The 20,883-nt window shown below is 42.9% G+C and overlaps 1 protein-coding gene across 3 annotated transcripts in view; it reads left to right on the top strand.

Annotated features, from left to right (window-relative positions):
• The first annotated feature begins 7,547 nt into the window (after positions 1 to 7,547).
• Gk (glycerol kinase) overlaps positions 7,548 to 20,883 on the top strand; it is an 82,039-nt gene continuing 68,703 nt past the window's right edge. The window contains exon 1 of one of the 3 annotated variants that reach the window (XM_050131855.1): positions 7,548 to 7,773. In XM_050131855.1, the coding sequence (XP_049987812.1) occupies positions 7,696 to 7,773 (78 nt within the window). In that variant the 5' untranslated portion in view covers positions 7,548 to 7,695. The remainder of the gene's footprint in view (positions 7,774 to 20,883) is intronic. The other 2 variants (XM_050131856.1, XM_050131857.1) reach the window with 2 other exon arrangements.

The raw sequence follows: 20,883 nt of genomic DNA, 5'->3' as shown, positions 1-20,883 counted from the left end.
TGTGCTTCTTACTGATGGCTAAACCATTGAAGACAATGTCTCTTCATCCCTTATCAACTATTATGTACATGTATGTCTCCAGGGAACAGTCCGGCCCATGAATCCCTCCCCTAAAAACAAGCTGCCAAACTGTAAATGCCTCAACAAGTAAGTACGAGTTACTAACACTTCAAGCATGTTTGATAGATGAGAAAATATCTCTCTCTCTCTCTCTCTCTCTCTCTCTCTCTCTCTCTCTCTCTCTCTCGACCTTATTAAGTTGCATTGGCCGGCCTAGGCCTCACTATGTAGACTAAGCTAGCTTGTCATAGACATCCATTCACCTCTCTGTTTTCAGTGCTAGGATTAAAGTTGTGTGCCAGCATGCCAGGAGAGAAAAGAGGGAAATTTCCGCATGCTCATATTAGTGCTATTTCAAGTGTTCTGTGATTTAATTAAGCAAATACTTAAACCACATAGAGATGACTCTGAAAGATTCTAAATGGTCTATTTATCTGTGGTTGCATGAGGACAGAGTGAGTCCGAAACTACACGGGTGTGAGGCTTAAATGGCTCAGCAGTTTACACCAATTGCTGTGCAATCATGAGGATTGGATTTCAGATCTCAGCACCCATATGACAGGTTGAGTGCTTCAGAAATCTCTGTAACTACAGCCCCAAGGGCTCCAACATCCTTTTCTGACCATCACATAGAAAGATACACACACTTTGCACATATTAGTGCATGTATACCCACAGATACATGCACACATGCATAAAGTAAATCTCTAAAAATACTAAGTGACTCAAAAACAATAACCATTTATTACTTCTCATGATCTTTTGGACCAATTAGGCACAGTTTAATGGATTTTAAGTTCTATGCAGAATTGACTAAGGTCATCCATTTAACTAGACCATACATCCAGCCGCTTCAACAGCCGGAAACTTGCTGGGGCTGTAATATCCAAGATTATTTTACTGACATCTCTAAATATTATAACTGGTAACCTGGGGTGCCTTTGGTCTCTACATGGCCTCTCATTTGCTGGCAATATAGATGATCTTTGTCAGAGGACCGCAGATGGGGTTGGGATGACTTCTATATATGAGCTTTTCAAATCTCAATGTGTTTCCTGCTAATATTCCATTACTTGGACAAGTCATACTTTCCAAGCTCAAGGTCAACACAGGAGGCATCAACAAAAGGACATTATTGCTTGAAAGCATGAGTCACTGGGAGCCACTTACCTAGTAGCTTATCCAGTGCACACACACATGTGTGCCTATGTGTATGTGTGCCTGTGTGTGTACATGAGAACTACATTCATTCATCCATATATTCATTCATTCATTCATCACTGATACAAAGTCAGGCCCAAAGGATACAACAATTAGCAGGGCAAAATCACTGGCAATAAGGATTACATTGGGGGGGGGTATACAATAAAAGAAGATAGAGCTGTTAGTTTCCTCTCAGGAGTTGAGTGTGGGCCTCTATTGTTGAAGATGCCACACACATAAGATACTGGACTCAGATGATTCCAGATATATTTGACTTGAAGGCATCTTTTCTGGAGTCTAGCTTTCACTGTTTCAGAAAACATTATGTGTAGTGGTTAGAATAAGTGTGGCCCTCATAGGCTCATATATTTGAATGCTTAGTCGTCAGGGAACAAAACTGTTTGAAAAGATCAGGAGGATTAGGTGGCCTTTCTGGAGTAGATGTGGCCTTGTTGGAGGAAGTATGTCACTAGGGGTTGGGCTTCGAGTTTTCAAAAGACATGTTAGGCCCAGTTTCTCTCTCTCTCTCTCTCTCTCTCTCTCTCTCTCTCTCTCTCTCTCTCTCTCTTTCTCTCTCTCTCTTTCCCTCTCTCTGTCTCTCTCTGTGTGTGTGTCTGTCTGTCTGTCTATCTGTCTCTGTCTCTTTCGTCCTGTGGATCAGGTTCTCAACTACTTTGCCAGCATGAACATGCCTTCCTGCCACCATGCTCCCCACCATGGTGATAATGGGCTAAGCCTCTGAAACTGTAAGCAAGCCCCCATTTAAAAGCTTTCTTTTATAAGAGTTGCCTTGGTTATGGTGTCTCATCACAGCAATAGAAACAGTGACTAAAACAGAAGCTGGTACTAGGAATGGGGCATTGCTGTGACAGGCCTGACCATGCTGCTTATTAGCGGAACATATAAGACTGAAACTCTGGACTAGAAAAGCAGTTGGACGCTTTCAGTGCTGGCTTTAATGGGCTATCCTAGCAGGAGCAGGAAAAACAATGCTGAGGGCAATTTGAACTGTGGGACCCAGCTCAAGAAGTTTCTGAGGGGAAGAATATTAGCAAGTGGCCCTGATACTAGACTGTTCTTGTGATATTTTTGCAAAGAATGTGGCCGCTTTCTTTCCTTGTCCTACAATTTTGCCAGAAGCTAAGCTGAAGAATTCTGGATTAATGGAACTGGCTGGGACCTGAAGATTTTGGGATGACAGCATGTGCAGAATGTATAAGCCTACGGCCAATATAAGCTGGTAAAATTTTGATTGAGGCTCATTCTCTTTTCTGCATTAGTCAGAACCAGCTACATATTAGCATTAAAGAGTTTTTCCCTTATTAATCTCTAAGTGTGAGGGAGTTATTAGCTTTACCTTCCTATTGCGGTGATAAAACACCACGACTCAAAAGCAACTTGGGGAGGAAAGGGTTCATGTGGCTTACACTTTCACATCACAGTCCATCGTTAAAGGAAGTCAGTGCAGGAACCTGGAGGCAGGAGCTTAGGCGGAGGCCATGGGAGAGTGTTGCTCACTGGCTAGCTCTCCATGGCTTGGTTAGCCTGCTTTCTTATAGCACAAGGACCATCAGCCCATGGGTGGTGATGTGAGATTCCCCTCTGTATGCTATGAATATGTTTTATTACCATTGGTTAATAAAGAAGCTGCTTTGGCCCATGCCAGGGCAGAATATAGTTAGGCTGGAAGAGATAGAGAGCAGGTGGAGTCAAGGAGACGCCATGTAGCTGCCAAAGGAAACAGACACTGTACCCTTACCAGTAAGCCACAGCCCCATGTCAATACACAGATTATTAGAAATGGGTTAATGTAAGATGTAAGAGTTAATAAAAAAAGCCTGAGCTGAGGCCAAGAAGTGTTGTAATTAATATAGTTTCTGTGTGATTATTCGGGTCGGGGCAGCCAGGAAACGAACGAGCAGTCTCTGTTTACCGGGTGCTCTCATCCACAGTGAAATGTACCCTCCCACACTAATTAAGAAAATGCCCATCAGAGCCTTGGCGATGGTGGCGCACGCCTTTAATCCCAGCACTCGGGAGGCAGAGGCAGGTGGATCTCTGTGAGTTCGAGACCAGCCTGGTCTACAGAGCTAGTTGTAGGACAGGCTCCAAAGCCACAGAGAAACCCTGTCTCGANAAAAAAAAAAAAAAAAAAAAAAAATGCCCATCAGACTTGTTGACAAGTCAATATTATGGAGACATTTTCTCAAATACAGTTCCCTCTTCCCAGAAAGGCTGAGGTTTTTGACGGGCTCACAAAACACAACCAGGGTATTGTTAGTCTTACCCTGCCAACACTGTAAAATGATACACAGTTTTTAGTAGTCAGATTCTTTTGTACTGGATATTCAACCAACTCTCCCCACACACTGGGCTATATCCCTATCACTCTTTTTACTTTTTATTTTGAAACCGGGTCTCACTGAATTGACCAGGCCTGTCTTGAACTCACGCATTAGCCTAAGCAGTTATTAACCCTATGATTGTTCTTCCTTTAGCCTTTAGCCTCCCAAGTATCTGGCACCACAGGCCTGCACCACAGGGCCAAGCTCACCCTGAGATTACTAACATGCATATGAATAGAGTCTCTATACTGCAAAGAGAAGAGGCTAAATCTCAAGTATGTTTAAATTTCTATCTGGGGCTACATTTGGTGCCACATTACACAAGTGCTTCACAGATTTGCCCGTCAACCCGATTCCATAAAATGATAGGCCTGTGCTTTTTATTATAAACATTTCAAACACTAACTCTCCATGTTATACTTCGATTATCCATATCGATCCATGCATATCATTAAAACCGAGAAGAGATTAAGAGAAGGATAGCTTTCCAAATAGATTAGGTTAAAAATTAAGTACAACTATTTTAAAGGGCAGGATCTCACATTGTAGCCAGGCTGGCTTCTAATTCTTGGCAATCTTCCTGTTTCAGCCTCCTGAGAGGTGGGTTTCTAGGTGTAAGCCATCACATCTAAGAACATGTAATGAGAAGATCGCGGAGTGTTACTAGAATATTCTCCAAGGAAAACATAGGTTTTCTGTTTATTCAAGATCTGCATAAATTAACAAAGAATGGGAAAACCCTGGGAAGGAGTAAATGAAACAACGGATGAGTCTCCATTAGGGGTTAACATTTGTTTCCTCCTCCACCAGTCAGAAATCATGAGTGAGGGCCCGATGGCATACACCTGTAATCCCGACACTAGGGGAACGGAAGGAGAAGGATCTACCTCCTTCTCCTCAGCAATATAGAAATGTAGAGGCCGGGCTGCATTACCTGGGAAAGGGAGAGCGGGACAAAGGAAAGGAAAAGAAAAATTATCTCAGTGTGAGCTTTAGATGACCCGGATTTCTTAAACTATTTGTGTGAAGGACTTCTGTCCTCGCCTTCACACCTGATTTCTACAGTAGAAGCAGACTTGACAACTCAACTACGTGACTTTTGCTTTTCCTGCCTAGCTGTACTGCTTGCCCGGTGCTTTCCGAGGCATTATTACATCAGTTAAGTCTCGGTCACTCATTCATGTCACTATCAGTGACATTTTCCCTATTTTACGAGAGAGCAAAAGAAAATCACGAGTGACTTGAGGTCACGAAGATTACATGCTGAATGGCAGAGCCACTGCTTTGCCTTAGATCTGAGGTAGTGGTGGGGAGAATGATCAAGGAGAACCAGCATATACAATCTTCTCTCCCACCCATTTTCCCTTCTAATTCTCTTCAGCTTCCAATCATTTAGGCTGTTGTGAAGGACACTACGTTTGATGTCAGAATGAAATTCCCGTCTTGGACATGCCATAGGGGCTGGCTAGTCTCGAACATGTCCATTATTTGTGCTCTCTGGGACTCAGTTGCCATGGTATTACTTCCAATATTTTTATACCGTCTCATTTGACAACATAAAAATGGGATCACAGTACCGATTATTCAGTTTTATTGTTATCCAGAATTTTTGGACTGCAGCTGTAGCTTGAAGGGATGAAGAAAGGGGAAGAAAACAGGATAATTCTTCTTCTTGGTCTCTTCCTTTTTAGACAAGGTCATACACAGCCCAGTCTGCTGTTAATTCCCTATGGAGCTAAGGATGACTTTGGATTCGTGATCATCTGTCTCTACCTACGGTGTGCTGGCATTCCACGCATGCCAGCCTGCCCAGATAAAAGAAAGGGAGAAAATAAACCGGTGAAAGTTTAGAATAAATGTTTAGGGTATGGTATTAAGATAGGCCGAGCTAGAGTCTCCCATTTAGGACCCTTTTCTGGTCTCTCAGAGGACATATGAGATATGAGTGGTTTTTGAAAAGTCAAACCACATTTTGACTTTTCACTTTTGTTTTGGTGAAAGCCATGAAGTTGTGCGATATACACAGTTGTAAGAACCACAGTAAAAAGAAGTGCAAGCTTCTTTGTGTACCTCTTGCTGCAGTTAGTCTGAAATGACTGAATTCTGATCCCTACTGTGCTGCCAAACAAATAATTTGCTGTCCTGTTGGAATCTGAGCCACAACTGTGCTAAAGGTCAGATGTGGTCAGGATTTTTTTTTTAATGGTTCAACATAATAAGGTCAGTGGCTTTTTTACTGACTTCTACAACTAAAGAAATCCTTACCCATATAATTTATTTAATTAATGCCTATCACAGTTTTGACAGAGGTTGGTCTAGTTCCTTAACATTTGCCTATTCTGCCTGTCTCCTATTCTGCTCCAGGATATTAAAAACTAGTGACTTATCTGCAAGGTTATCTATTCTTGGCAAGTGTAGCTCCCCTATAAGCAGTCCTCATCTGGAATAGCAGGCTCTAATGTCTGAGAGGAGTAAAGGAAATTGTGCTTTAATAGCAAATGTAATAAAACTATATAAACAGACATATAAAAGTATATAAACACATATGGATGAGTGAGGTGGACTAGAACTAAGTAAATTAGTGGAAATAGATGGAATGTTACAAAATAGTGTGACATTTGGGAAAGGGTCGGAAAGAGATTGGTAATAGTATCAGTTTTGGAAAAGATAGATAAAACGATTGCTTACAAAACAATCCCTGTGATCCACCTTTTTGTGAGGTATCTTGTAACCTAGCCTGGCCTTGATTTTGCTAATCAAGGCATCAAACTCCCTTCTGATCCTCCTCCCTGTACCTCCCAAGTGCTTCCACTAAATCGCCTCCACAGGCAATCCAAATCGCAAAGCTCACTTTAGTGATTTTATTTTCAATCGGGTTGTTAAAAAAGATACGCCATAGTATGAAATACATAGAATGCATAGCATAGAGGTGCTTTTAGAAAATATTTAAAAATATGCATGACTATATAGCATATAATTATTATACATAAAAATGCAAGTGTAATGAGCAGCATGCAGACACCAGATCCAGGTTGTTTGGAAAACTATTTCTCACTGTGGGTCCAGACCAAAGTTTGAACGCCTCTAGAACACACGCCTCCAAAGAATTTAGGCAAGGTAAATTCAAGGTCAAGTGCAAATCCCAGTTTGCTCCCAACCAAGCTAGTCCTTGGAGGTTAATAAAGAGAGCGGAAATGGCGTGTAGGGGAGGGCGTACTCCAGTGGAGCCAAAGAAAAAAGCAAGAAAGATCCAGGGCTGAAAGTGCCCGGTGCTTTTTTCTTGGTTGGTCAAATTGAAGCACTTGGAGACAACGATTTGAAATGTTTGCCTTAAATAATTGAGCCGAAATAACTTCCGCGTTTCTTGTCCCTAGTTTACAGAGGTGAAGGATTCGCGAGGCTCCTGCAGCTGGTGGCACCCTGAATTGATCCCGGTAGAGGTGTTTAGTATCGTTAACAGGAGCTGAGCGCGCGGGGCGTGGGAAGCGCGGGAAAGAAAGGACGGGGTCGTCAGTAGGCGACTCAGACCGCGAACTGCACAGACTCCCGGAGAAAGAACAGGCACTTATGCACTTGGGGTGGCTTCTGCCGGCACTAGCCTCAGGGCCCCGTCTGCGGGGAGTGTTCTGGGGGTGCTCCTGGCCAATAGGCAACGTCCGCCTCCGCCCTCGCTCAGCCTCAGCCCGGCTCAAAGCAGACGCTTCTCCCGCCCACAACCACGTGACCCACCGCGCGGACCCCCCACCCCCACCCCCGCCTTAAAGAGGATCCCGCCCCTTTGACGTCTCACTGTCCTAGACTGGCTTGCCGCCCGGTCTCCTTCTGTGGTTCCTCATTGGCCATCCGGGAAGACAGCGCCCCCTTTGCAACCCCCCCCCCCAAGCCTCGGGGAATGCGGGCCGGGGCGGGGCCTGAGCCGGAGAGGCGGGGCGACGCTGCCGGGCGCGGGTAAAGGGGCTGCCTAGGAGCCGCACGAGCCTCCGGCAGAAGCGCGCTGCTTCACCCTCTGCTCTCTCTACTCCGCCCTCCGCAGTCACCCCGGAGACCGGTCGTGTTAAACTCTCCGACCTGAAGCTGACTGACTTCCATGGCAGCCGCGAAGAAAGCAGTTTTGGGGCCATTGGTGGGAGCAGTGGACCAGGGTACCAGTTCAACACGTTTCTTGGTGAGCCGGGGTGACATCTCAACCCCTGAACTGGGACGCTAGTTGGAGGAGGAAAGGCGGGGTGTTGCTTTCTCAGTCTGAGCCTCTTGCTCTCCTGGGCCCTCGGCTGCTGGGGCGAGGAAAGGAGGCCAAAGAGGGGACCTATCATGCTGGGGTTGCCCAGTCCTGGCCGGAGGGGGATTTTGGCCTCCCAAGACCCCCGCAGCAGAGTTGCAGTCTCAGTTTTGATTGTGGAGCCAAGTCACATACCAATGGGGAGATTCTTTCCCCAAGGAGAGTACTCTTAGAGCATCCGCACAGAGCCACCGGGGTACGGTAGGGGACAGGTGGTCACACTGACACTGCAGCGGGCTTCCCCAGGAGCATTTGGCCTGCTAGGCGCAGGACGTCCTTGGATGGAGGGAAAGCTGTGTCACGGCTGTGGGAACCCAACAGAGCGTCCTTTGGAGCGATAGAACGAATAAAGTATTAGCGTGATGATGCATTGTCATCCTCTCCCACAGAGGAAAGACTACTGAGGGGGTGGCAGAACAAATTAAGAAACAGACAGATTGCAGTTATTTTGCTGTAATCTTTCTTGTTTCTAGAGCTTAAAATTTCAATTCTGATACTTTGCCCATTTTACCAACAAATACTGTCCACTCTGCTTGACCGTGCCATGCGACAGGGTAATTGTCTGTTCATTCAGTAAGCATGACTAGAGTTTTACCATAAAGAGGCGCTGTTTAAGTATCACTTTGCTGATTAGTTTTGCAGCTAGGAAGGTTAGCTTTCTTTTCTTTTCTTTTCTTTTCTCTTTTGTTTTTGGGATGGGGTCTGCCTGTGCACCCCATGATCCTCCTGCCTCAGCCTGGCTAGTGCTGAGATTCCAGGCATGGGCCACTGCTCCCTCACAACTAGGAAACTTGCTCTTGAAGTGATCTAGCACTCAGTTCAGTGAGATCATTTCAAAGTAATTTAAGTAAAAAGAGTGTTGGGAACAGGCCATGCTTCAGTGGACATTTGACTAACCTGAGAAGTTGATGTAAATATTTAGTGATTTAGTACCCCCTTTATTTCTTTATCAAATATAATTTTTCCTCAATTATTTACTTACTTTGTGCCCTTAAGGGTTGATGTCCTTGCCTGTAGCATGGTAGACAGGCACTCTACCATAAGCTACACCCTCAGCTCTTCCTGTATATATAAAGTGTGTGTGTGTATAATATGTATGTTGTGTGTTTTGTTCAGTTGACACTGCACTGTGTTGTGATTATGAAAAGTCTTTTTTTTTCCTAAACTGAGAAACTTTCAGTCCACTTCCAATTTTAAATCTTGCTTAGTGACTTAACCCTGATTTGAGTACCCAACCACTGTTTCACATCTGCATTTTTTAATCTTTTGATTGCATAAAGTAGGTCTCATTTTGTCTTATATTCATATAAATGTTTATATAATCCAGAATCACAAATCAGAAAGTCTGCATAATGGGATTTGATTAACATATAACCTACAAAATCATTATCATTTTCTAAGCTTATTAAGACCATTAAAACATGTAGACTGAATAACTAGGCTGATTTTTTAAAAATGTATTTATTTTATGTGTGTGGGTATTCTGTCCACATGTATGTCTATGAGCCATGTATGTGCCTAGTGCCTGAGGCGGCCAGAAAAGTGTCAGATCTCCTGAGATATAGACAGTTGTCAATCGCCGCGTGAGTGTTGGCAATCAAATGAAGGTTCTTTGGAAGAGCAACTATCTCAGTTGCTAAGCCATCTCTCTGTGCACTGATTATTTTGAGTTAATATCATGCCGTGTAGCTCAGGCTGTTCATGAACCACATAGCATAGGGTAGTCTGAAACTCACAGTCATTCTTCCTCAGCCTCCTAAGTACTACGATTACGAGCACAAGCCACTACCATCAGCCATGTGGGTAGAATTTTAAAGCTACATTTGAGCAACGTCACACTTAGGGCCGGTGAGATGGCTCGGTAGATAAAGGTGCTCGCTGCCAATCCGCTGCCAATCCGCTGCCAATCCTAATGATCTGATCTTGATCCCTGGGACCTACATGGACTAAGAAACAGCTCTCACAAGTTGTCCTCTCACCTCCACGTGTATGCTGTGGCATGCACACACACCACACAAAGAAATAGATGGAATAAAAATAATTTTAAAAGATTTGTCACACTAATGGCTGCAGAGGCCAGGTAGGTTGAAGAGGGGTTTTGCGGGGGGGGGGGGGGGGGGGGGGGGAGCAACACACTGGCAATTTGTACTAGGCCAAGGTGAGAGCTATATTGCTAACCAGGAACAAGCTCACTGATGCCAGATCTTCCATTTATTTTATTTATTTATTTATTTATTTTTGTTTTGTTTTTTGAGACAGGGTTTCTCTGTGGTTTTGGAGCCTGTCCTGGAACTAGCTCTTGTAGACCAGGCTGGTCTCGAACTCACAGAGATCCATCTTCCATTTATTTTAATAAAAGCTGATGCTTTAGAATCTTTGGCGAGACATTCCTGCTTTCTTCTTACCTTTCCAGTTCTTAAGTGGTAATAACTACTAACTCTAAGTATTGGGGGAAGCCAAACCAAGTATGATCATTGTTCCCAAGTTTGCATAGCCTTTGCCCTATATGAATGTGAGTAAACTATACAGGTTTTCTTCTTAGGAGCCTAGTTGAATGAGTTTGCCTTCATGTAAGGTCTTCATATTGCTATCTATGTAGTTCAAACAGTCTTTTTCTTTATGTACTGCAGATTGTTTCTGGTCCTTCATGTCTTGTTACTTAAAGGCATCTTTTTACATTGATAGAGAAAGAGTTTATCGAGTTCATAATGCTATAATCATATAATGTTAACACCAACCACAGAAACCCTGCCGGGTAGTGGTGTCATACACTTAATCCCAGCACTTTGGAGGCATAGGTAGTCTGATCTCTTGAGCTCAAGGCCTCTTGAGCTCAAGGCCAATCTGTTTTACAGAGTGATTTCCAGGACAGCCAGTACTACACAGAGAAACCCTGTCTTAAAAAAAAAAAAAACATAAAAGCAAACAAGGGGCGGTGGTGGCACAAACCTTTAATCTCAGCACTCGGGAGGCAGAGGCAGGTGAATCCCAGTGAGTTCGAGGCCAGCCTGGTCTACAAGAGCTAGTTCCAGAAGAGGCTCCAAAGCTACAGAGAAACCCTGTCTTGAAAAACAAAAACAAACAAACAAACAAAAAAAAAACCTCACAAATTAAAACCAAAACCAAAACAAACAAGCAAAAATTATGTTTCATACTGAATGTTGCTCATTGGTAGAGCACCTACCTAGAATATATAAGGCCCTAGCAAGATACCTGGTACTGAAAACAATATTTGACTGCAGTTATTAGGTGCTCTATTAGCACTATAACAATGTTCAATTTCAGAAGATTACTCCCTGCTGGGAAGAAGTTAATTAAAAGTCAGATGTGGTATCTTATACTTTTTATTTTGTTTTAGATTTATTTTTATGTGTGTGTGTATTTCACATGTATGTGTTTCCCTTTGGAAGACAATGAGACCCTTGTAGTTGGAGTCCTAGGCATTTGTGAGCTACATGATACAGGAGCTTGAAACTGGAAGTTGGGTCTTCTGGAAGAACCAAGCCATCTCTCCAGTCCTGGCGGTGCACACTTGTAAATGCCAGTAGGATTATTGAGCATTCCCTGGGCTACCTGGTTCTAAGTCAACCTGAGCTACATAATGAGACCATGTCTTAGGAAACAAAAGTGAATATATAATAAATGACTAAAAACAAATGTTAATTGGTAACATTATCTGTTCCCTAAGAAACAACTATGAAATAATGCTTCAAAGGCCAAATGGGTTACTTGGAAACCTTGGGAATGGCTTAGCAAGATAGTGTTTCCTTTGGTTGTAAAAATTTCCTGGGGAATGCAGATAGAGTTGACTTGCTGAATAAGTGCTTTGGTCACAAGGTGATTCCTCGGACTTGTTCCTATATTACTCTTCCACGTTGTAATGATGACGCAAAGATAATGTTTTACCTTCTTAGATAAGGGTGCAGTGTGTAGGAACTGTTATAGGAAGCACAGGAAGGTAAAGATATTTACACAGCCTCATTAGTCTTGATTTAATTTGCATATTTAAGTTATTGGAGGCCAATAACCTCCTTAGCTCTCTTTTTTTCCTTTTTCTATTAGCAAAATCTTTATTTCTGCTCTTTCATCCAATGTGAATCCCCCTTCCTCTGTGCCCATGTCAATTCCTTACGATTCTATTCGGCCTGTAAATAGTAGTTCAATAGCCATCCATCTCTTTCGTTTTCCTCAAACCCTGAACCACAGCTCTCTCTTCCACTAACAGGTTTAATTTATTTATTTTTTGTGGTGCCGAGGATCAAATGCAGGGCCTCATACATACCAAACAAGCACTAAACCATTGAGTCCCTCACCCTAACCCTTGATGGTTCTTTCTATACTACTCTCAATGGCTCTTTTTTTTTTTTTGCCTGTGTTTGTAATTCTATACCTACTATATTGAAAGAAGCCACCTTGCAAGCCGTGTTCATTCTTGTATTCCTTAAAAATGTTCAATCGTCAGTGTAGAAAATAAACATGTGTTTTGCTGTCCTACCTGCAGGTATACAATAGCCTTCCCGGCTGTTATGTAGATTTATATTTTTCTTTAATACATCAGCTGACTTTTAATTCTGGTTTTCTTTTCTTTGTCAATAATGTGTAAACTTTCTCTGTCTCTCTCTCTCTCTCTCTCTCTCTCTCTCTCTCTCTCTCTCTCTCTCTGGTTTGAGACAAAGATCATGTCTCACTTTATAGCCTAGACTGCAGTATAGCCAAACTTGCAGTAATCCTCCTGTTTTGCCTCCGGATGTTTGGATTACAGATGGGCTACCATACCAAGCAAACAAACAAAACAGAAAACTCCATTCAGATTAGATTAATTTCTTTGATTTTAGTAGCAGAACTTCCATTTTATTTACATTATTTTTCAAGTATAGGTGTTTTGCTTGCATGCATGGATATGTGTACAAATTGTGTGCATGCAGTGTCCAAGGATGCCACTAGAGGTTATGAGTCCCTTGAAACCAGAGTTACAGTTGGTTGTAACCCGCTATCTGGGTGCTAGGACTCGAATCAGGGTCCTCTAGAAGAGCAACATGTGTTCTGAACCACTGAGCCATCTCTCACGGAAAGTCAGAGGACAACTTATCTGAGTTGCTTTGCTGTTTATTTGTTTGTTTTTGAAAAATTTATTTATTTTTATTTTATGCACATCGGTATTTTGCCATGGGTGTTAGGTCCCCAGGAACTGGAATTAAAGATAGTTGTGAGCTGCCACATGGGTACTGGGACTTGAACTCAGGTCCTCTAGAAGAACAACCAGTGCTCTTAACTGGTGAGCCATCTCTCCAGCCCATATTACTTTTTTTTTTTTTTGAGATAGGTTTTTCTATACAGGCCTAGCTGTCCTGGAACTCTCTCTGTAGATCAGACTGGCCTCAGCTTTAGAGATTCTCCATAGTTCTGGGATTAAAGGCTTGCACCACCACCACCTGACTTGAGAACCACTTCTTTATTTCCTCCTTATAGGTCTGGAGAATTGAAGTCAAGTCATTGGGTTTGGTAACACACACCTTTGCCCACTGAGCCATTCCTTCCACCCCCATGTTTATTTCTTTATCAGATTGTCAAAGCATTAAGTTTTGGGGTCCTCCACAGATGTTTTGTGCTAGAGGGAAATTCCCAGCTTGTCTGCTAGGAAAGTGAACTTGTGTTGGCACACAGGCTGCAGAGTAGGAACTTCTTGGAAAGAGAATTAGTGTAACAGGTTTTAAGGAGGGGCAATTTCTTTGTGAGAAAAAAGTTTCAGTCTAGGCAGTCAACTTCCTTCTCTACCTGGTAACTTAATTTTTGCCATTAAGTCAAATGTTTACAAAAAAGGTTTGGAGAATGTTGGGACTTGCAGTATGTCAAGACAGCATCGAAGACTTTCCTAGGCTCCTGTCATTTGATGGGATTTAGATAGGACTCAGGGAAGCCGCCCTTACCTGGGTGATGAGATCTCGGGCTGAGGATTTGAGGATCGGGGCCCAAGGTCACGTAATAACTGGTAGAACAAGAATTCAAGTCCAAGTCTCTTTACTAACTACTGCCTGGAGGCTGGAGAAGAGAAGTTCAGAAAGGACCCAGCTAGTCAACTTCCAGTTTATAAGAGTATAGCCATACGTGAATGTTCATCAAGAAAAATATATTCTTACAAATTGCTTTCACAATGCATGAATAAATATCGCTTTGCATAAGTACTGCGGGTTATGATCACTTGGTGAGTCAGGTTCAGTGGGCCCTGGGCAGGGCTCAGGTGTGTCATCGTGGATAATGGTTGTGTAATCATTTTGTTCCAACAGCTAGTGAATATGAAGAATGACAGGAATTGTAGTTCTTTGCTTACTTTGGCACGAAACATTGCAGTGGCCCCAGTTGTCTCTTTATACTTAGAGATTTAGAGATCTCAGAAAGCTTACGGATAGATTTCGCCTCCCTCCCTTCCTCCCTCCTCCCTCTCCCCCCCCCCTTTTTTTTTTTTTTTTTTTTTTTTGCTTTTTCCTTCTTATTCACCACATCTGTTTTTGTTTTCTTGAGACAGTCTTACCACTGGAGCCCATGCTGGCCTGGAACTCATTGTGTAGCCTAGGCTGGCCACAAACATACTGCTTTCTTCCTGCTTCTCCTTCCTAAGTGCTGAGATTACCGGAATGAACCTCCATGCCCAGCTTTTAAGAGCTTTCAATTTTTGTACTTGAAGGCCCGAGCCAGCTCTTGTTTTTCTTCCCTAAAGGGACACAATAGTTATTTACTGCACATGAACAAGCGCATGAATCAACATGAGCATCCGGGGACTGAGATGTTTTGACAGAATGAGAAACTTGGGAAATTTAAAATTTGGCCACTAGCTATATGTTAGATATCTGCATATGTGCTGAAATAAAAATTTTTGTGGCACTGAGCACCAAGCACTGGGCTTGTAAATGCCACATAGGACCTATACCGCAGAGCTATACGCTTTGCTTTACACATTTGTTGTTGCTGTTTCAGATGACATTCTGCATCCCAGGCTGCCCTCAGACTTGCATGTAGCCAAGGATGGATGATGCCTGATCCACCTGGCTCCACTTCCCAGGTGACGGGATTGCAGATGTGTACTACCACAGCCAGCATACAATAGCATTAAACTTTTATTACACACACACACACACAGAGAGAGAGAGAGAGAGAGAGAGAGAGAGAGAGAATGTGTGCACCTGCAAAAGTTCATCCCCTCGTTTCATCCTGTGGGTCCTGAAGATTGAACTCAGGTGTCAGGCCTGGCAGCATGGACCTTTACACCTGAGCCATCGTGTCAGCACAGTTTCACTTAAAAACACTTTTTACTTTACACGTATGGGTGTTTTGCCTATACTGTATGTCTGTGTACCACATGTATGCCTGCTGCCCACAGAGGTCAGAAGAGCGCATCAGGGGCTGGAGAGATGACTCAGAGGTTAAGAGCACTGACTGCTCTTCTAGAGGTCCTGAGTTGAGTTCCCAGCAACCACATGGTGGCTCACAGCCATCTATAATGAGATCTGGTGCCCTCTTCTGGCATGCAAGCAAACATGGAAGGAATGTTGTATACATAATAAATAAATAAATCTTTTTTTTTTTTTTAAAGAGGGCATCAGATCCCTTGGAACTGGAGTTAGGGAAAGTTGGTGCATTGTTGGTGCTGGGACTTGAACTCTGTCCCTCTAGAAGAGCAGGTGCTCTTAACCACTAAGCCATTTCTCCAGTTTCTGTTTTTCTTTTTAAGACTTTATTTTACTTTTCTATGCATGTATCTGTATATGTGTGTCTGTGTGCGTGTATAAACACATGTGCTGGTGCCTATAGAGGCCAGAAGAGGATGACAGATCACGTGGAGCTACCCCATGTGAATGCTGGAATTAGAACTCTGGTTCTCACGGCTGGAGACCAAGTGCTCTTAGTTACTGAGGCATCTCTCTAGGCCCCCATTTCATTCAAAATGTTTTAAAATTACATTTTATTTGCTGAGGGTGTGTGAGTCTTTGTGTGTGAAGGTCAGAGGACAACTTGCCAGGGCTGGTTCTTTCCTTCCAGTATGTAAGACCCAGGAGTCGAACTCAGGTCCCCCGGCTTAGCAGCAAATGCCTGCCTGTACCTTATGACAGTTCTCACTGGTCCCTACAATTTCTTTTTTTCTTTCTTTCTTTTTCTTTTTTCTTTTTTTGTTGTGTCAGGCTTTCCCTGTGGTGTTGTAGCCTGTGCTGGAACTAGCTCTTATAGACCGGGATGGTCTCAAACTCACAGAGATACATCTGCCACTGCCTCCCAAGTCCTGGGATTAAAGGCATGCACTACCACTGCCCAGCTTTTCTTTTTTTTAAGATTTATTTATTGTATATACAATGTTCCTCCTGCATGTACACCTTCATGCCAGCAGAGGGCACCAGATCTCATTACAGATGATTGTGAGCCACCATGTGGTTTCTGGGAACTGAACTCAGAACCTCTAGAAGAGCTGCCAGTGCTCTTAACCTCTGAGTCATCTCTCCAGTCTCTTATAATTTCATTTGTAGCAAATGATATGATGGTATATGTCTGTAAGCTTGTGATACCAAGGCAAAAAGATTGCAAGTTGGAGGCCAGCTTGGGCTATGCAACCAGACTTTGTCTAAAAAAGAACTAAGGACAGGAAGAAAGAGAGAGAGAGAGAGAGAGAGAGAGAGAGAGAGAGAGAGAGAGACACAGACAGAAGGATCCTAATTTATATGCTATTTCTGTGGCCTTAAGCCATTAAACCTTTCCTTGTCAGTTTTGCAATGTAGTATATTTGTGGCTAGTATTTTTATTTTGGGTCACCCAAGTTTCTGTAAATATGTAAAATGGTTTTCTCATTCCATTTAGTATTTTCTTTTGACACAGGCTGGCCTCAAACTGACCATGTAGTTGAGGATGATCTTGAGCTGCTAATCTACCTGCTCTGTTGCCGAGGCCGCTTGTTCATTTCTGGCTGCCCAGACCATGAAATAATCACACAGAAACTTTATCATTTGCAATACTGTTCGGCCAATAACTTAAGCATATTTCTGGCTCACTCTTATATCTTAAATTAACCCATTTCTATTAATCTGTGTATCGCTATGCAGCTGTGGCTTACTAGCAAGGTTCTGTCTGGTGTCTGCGTCTGGTGGGGCTACATGGCTTCTGCTTGACTCTGCCTACTCTCTCCTCTATCTGCTTGGAACTCCTGCCTTGCCCTATTCTAAGCCACTGGTTGAAATAGCTTTATTCATTAGCCAATAAAAGCAACACATAGACAGAAAGACTTCCCACACCATTCCCCCTTTTCTGTTTAAATAAAAAGGAAGGTTTTAACTTTAACATAGTAAAATTACATATAACAAAACAGGTATTAAGCAAGAATTATATATAATATTTATATCTGCTTTATCTTTTATCATAACTAAGGAAGGAAAACTATAATTATAACTATCTATTCTTCAACTACATGAAAGACTCCAGAAGGATATAATATTACTTATGTAAACAGGAAGTGCATTGTAAGCAACTTCCAAAAGTCTAGAATTGACAGAGATATCTCGCTGCCTGAACAGCTGCCTGAACACTGCTGTTACAGAACTCAAAGTTCTGTAACATGGGCTTCCAGTCTTCAGGTTATAGGCCCAAAGTATCCAGCAGAAACAGGACATAGGAGTGATGGACTTTGCCATTACCAGACAGAACAGATCTTCGGATTTCCTGTTTCATTTTCTTAGAGACATACGCTGGACCATGATCTGTATTTGTGCAGGTATAACCACAATGCCTCCAAACACGAATAGTGGGCTTGTAGTTATATGCCACCACACCCGGCCTACATTCATGAATAATTTCTTATCACGTAGTAAATTTTAGAGTACCATAAAAGAGTAGGCTGGTGGAAGGGGTGTGTGGGCAGGAAAATGAATGTGCATACTTATGGCATGGCTAAATTAGTCATCGATGACAGAGCCAAAGCTGCAGGGCACTTAGGAAAGTGCGTATGCAATCTTTCTGAGTCTTTGCAAGTCAGCGAATGTATACACCAATATGTTTCAGCAGATTATTGTAAAACTTTTAAAATCACAATTTTGATTAACAATTGTGGTTAACATCTCTGAAATTGAGAGGCGATTTAATTGTAGAGGTAGAATAGAGATCTGTAACGTTTTTAAAACGTTTTTGAGAGACTGAATCTTACATAGCCCAGCCCTTTGAATTTGCTGTAGCCAAGACTGGCTTTGAACTCAAGAACTTGCTGCCACCACCACCCAAGTGTTAGGATTACAAGTGTGTGCCACACTGCTCAGCTCAGATCTCGGCGCATCTAATTCTGCCTTTAGCATTTCGAGGTAATGCAGTAAGCAGAATAAAAAGGTAGAAGCAGGAGTAACAAATAGAGCGCTGGAAACGGCCATTGGATATATACTATATCTGCACTGCACCAAAGTCTTTTCTACATTAACTTTTATTTTTATGTACATGAGTTCAGGCTAAGACTTACTCTATAGCTGCAGATAACCTCGAAGTTCTGATTGTCCTGGCTCTGTTGCCTGAATCTAGAGTTTACAGGTATGTACTACCATTCCTGGTTTATTCCATGTGGGGCATTGAATATTGGGCTTTATGCATTGTTAGCAAACATTCTGCCACTCCAGCTCCATCCCCAGCCTATGCATTAACTTTATTTTCTGGGCTGTCTTTCTTTTTTTTTACTTTAAAAAAATTGTGTAGGGCAGTGGTGGTGCATGTCTTCAATCCCAGCACTCAGGAGGCAGAGGCAGGCAGATCTCTGTGAGTTCGAGGCCAGCATGGTCTATAGGAGCTAGTGCCAGGACAGGCTCCAAAACTACACAGACAAACTCTGTCTAAAAAAAAGGGGGGGGGGGCTGGAGAGATGGCTCAGTGGTTAAGAGCATTGCCTGCTCTTCCAAAGGTCCTGAGTTCAATTCCCGGCAATCACATGGTGGCTCACAACCATCTGTAATGAGGTCTGGTGCCCTCTTCTGGCCTGCGGACATACACACAGGCAAAATATTGTATATATAACAAACAAACAAATAAATAAAAGAAAAAAAGAGAGAGAAACAAACAAAAATGATGTCTATGGATGTATGGCCTGAATGCTTGGTACCTAAGAAGGCCAGAAGATGGCATCAGATCCCCTGGAACTGGAGTTGGAGAGGATTGTGAGCTTACTATGTAGGTGCTGGAAACCAGATTCTGTTCTTCTTCTCAAAGAGCAGCCTGTGCTCTTAACCACTGAGCCATCTCTTCAGCCCCACATGCTTACTTCAATAATGGAAATAAAAATCAGGACCCAGGCAAATAAATGATTTACCACTGAATTATACCTATAGCCTCTTCAGAACAAAATCCAGAATTGAGACACAATACCTAGAGATAAATGATTTTGTTTGTGGTTAGTTTGGGACAGGGTCTCATTTAGCCTAGGATGGCCTTAAACACAATACATAGTCAAGAATGACCTTGAATTCCTGATCCACCTGCCTCTACTTCCCAAGTTCTGAGATTTTAGATACAAACTACCAGCCATATCTGACTATTTCATTTCATTTTTGGTGTTTATGTATTTCATTCATTTATTTTTGTTTGTTTGTTTATGGAGACAAGGTCTCACTGTTCTCAGTATATAATCCAGGCTGCTCAAATTCAATAGAATCATGGTTTAGCCTCCCAAGAACTGGGTTATAGATTTACAGGCATGATCCTCCATGCCTAGCTTTAGGTTATTTTTATTCAGACTTTTTTTTAAAAAAAAATATCTTAATGTTTAGCACACCTTAGGTCGGCCTAAAAGTCTCAGACTCAGTGTGCTGGAATTACACTCATGTGCCACCATGACCACCTATTCTCAGATGGAAAATTCGTGAGGCTCAGAAAAAAATGAAAACCAAACAGCTGACGTGGGCAGGGTTGGAGCGTAACGTCTCCAAGCCTTGTGTGCCTCCAGGCCCTATGCTTTTTTTTTAAAGCCTCTGAATTATGCCAAACCTGAAGTTCTTGTCTGCTTCTATGCCGCATGGGAAATTCCAGGAATGTGTATTTCTTTAAACGGATGACCTGAAATAGGAACAGCTGGCTGCTGGGCATCCATACCCTGAACCAGAACAACATCTTCAATGAGCATTGTTTAAACTGAAACCTGCCATCTGGCTCCATTTTTCCTGTCCTGCAACTGTTGCACTTACCCTCTTGGTCTTGTGAATGCTGTGTACACACGCCAGCCTGCCACGTGCTACGTCCTTTCTGGATGCTTCACCTTTCCCCGTTGCAGCCTCTGTACTTAGATTCCAAGTCTCTCAGTACCAGCTGCTGCTGCTGTCCCGATGGAACCCTCCACGTGTCGTACATATTATTACTATAGGGATGATAAGCTTTGCCCCCTCTAGGTCCATCATAGCGATAGAGAGTGTTATGTCCTCTCGCCCATCTGGACACCCCACTCATATGCACTTCCTGCCCCACGTGACGATATTTCTGCTCAACCAGATTAGAGGTTAACTCTTCTGGGATCCCACGTGTCGGGATGAGATGTGTCTTTTTCTCTTCATAGTCCTAGCAATTCTATGTGAGAAGATTTCTCCTTATCACTACGATGGAATAGATGGTAAAAAAATCATACTTGTTAGGATGACGTCAGAGTAGGAAAGGACTGTGCCTTAGGGTTACTATTGCTGTGATTAAATACCTAATCAAAGCAACTTGGGGAGCAAAGGGTTTATTCAGCTTGTCCTTCCATGTCACAGTTCATCATCAAAGGAAGTCAGGACAGGAGCTCAAGCAGGGCAGAAACCCGGAGACAGGAGCGGAGGTGCAGAGGCCTTGGAGGGGTGCTGGCTTGTTCCTCATGGCTTGCTCAGCCTGCTTTCTTATAGACCCCAGGACCACCAGCCCAGGGATAGCCCCAGCCACAATGGGCTGGACCCTTCCCCATCAATCACCAATCTAGAAAATGCCCTATAGGGGCTCCCCAACAGCAAATGTTATGGAGGCATT

The sequence above is a fragment of the Alexandromys fortis genome, unplaced genomic scaffold, assembly GCF_014885135.2.
Source record: "Alexandromys fortis isolate MF-2015 unplaced genomic scaffold, M_Fortis_MF-2015_v1.1 scaffold_385, whole genome shotgun sequence".
NCBI classification, from domain to species: Eukaryota; Metazoa; Chordata; class Mammalia; order Rodentia; family Cricetidae; genus Alexandromys; species Alexandromys fortis.
The sequence above is the reverse complement of the archived record's forward strand: the minus strand, read 5'-3'. Positions and strand labels throughout refer to the sequence as shown.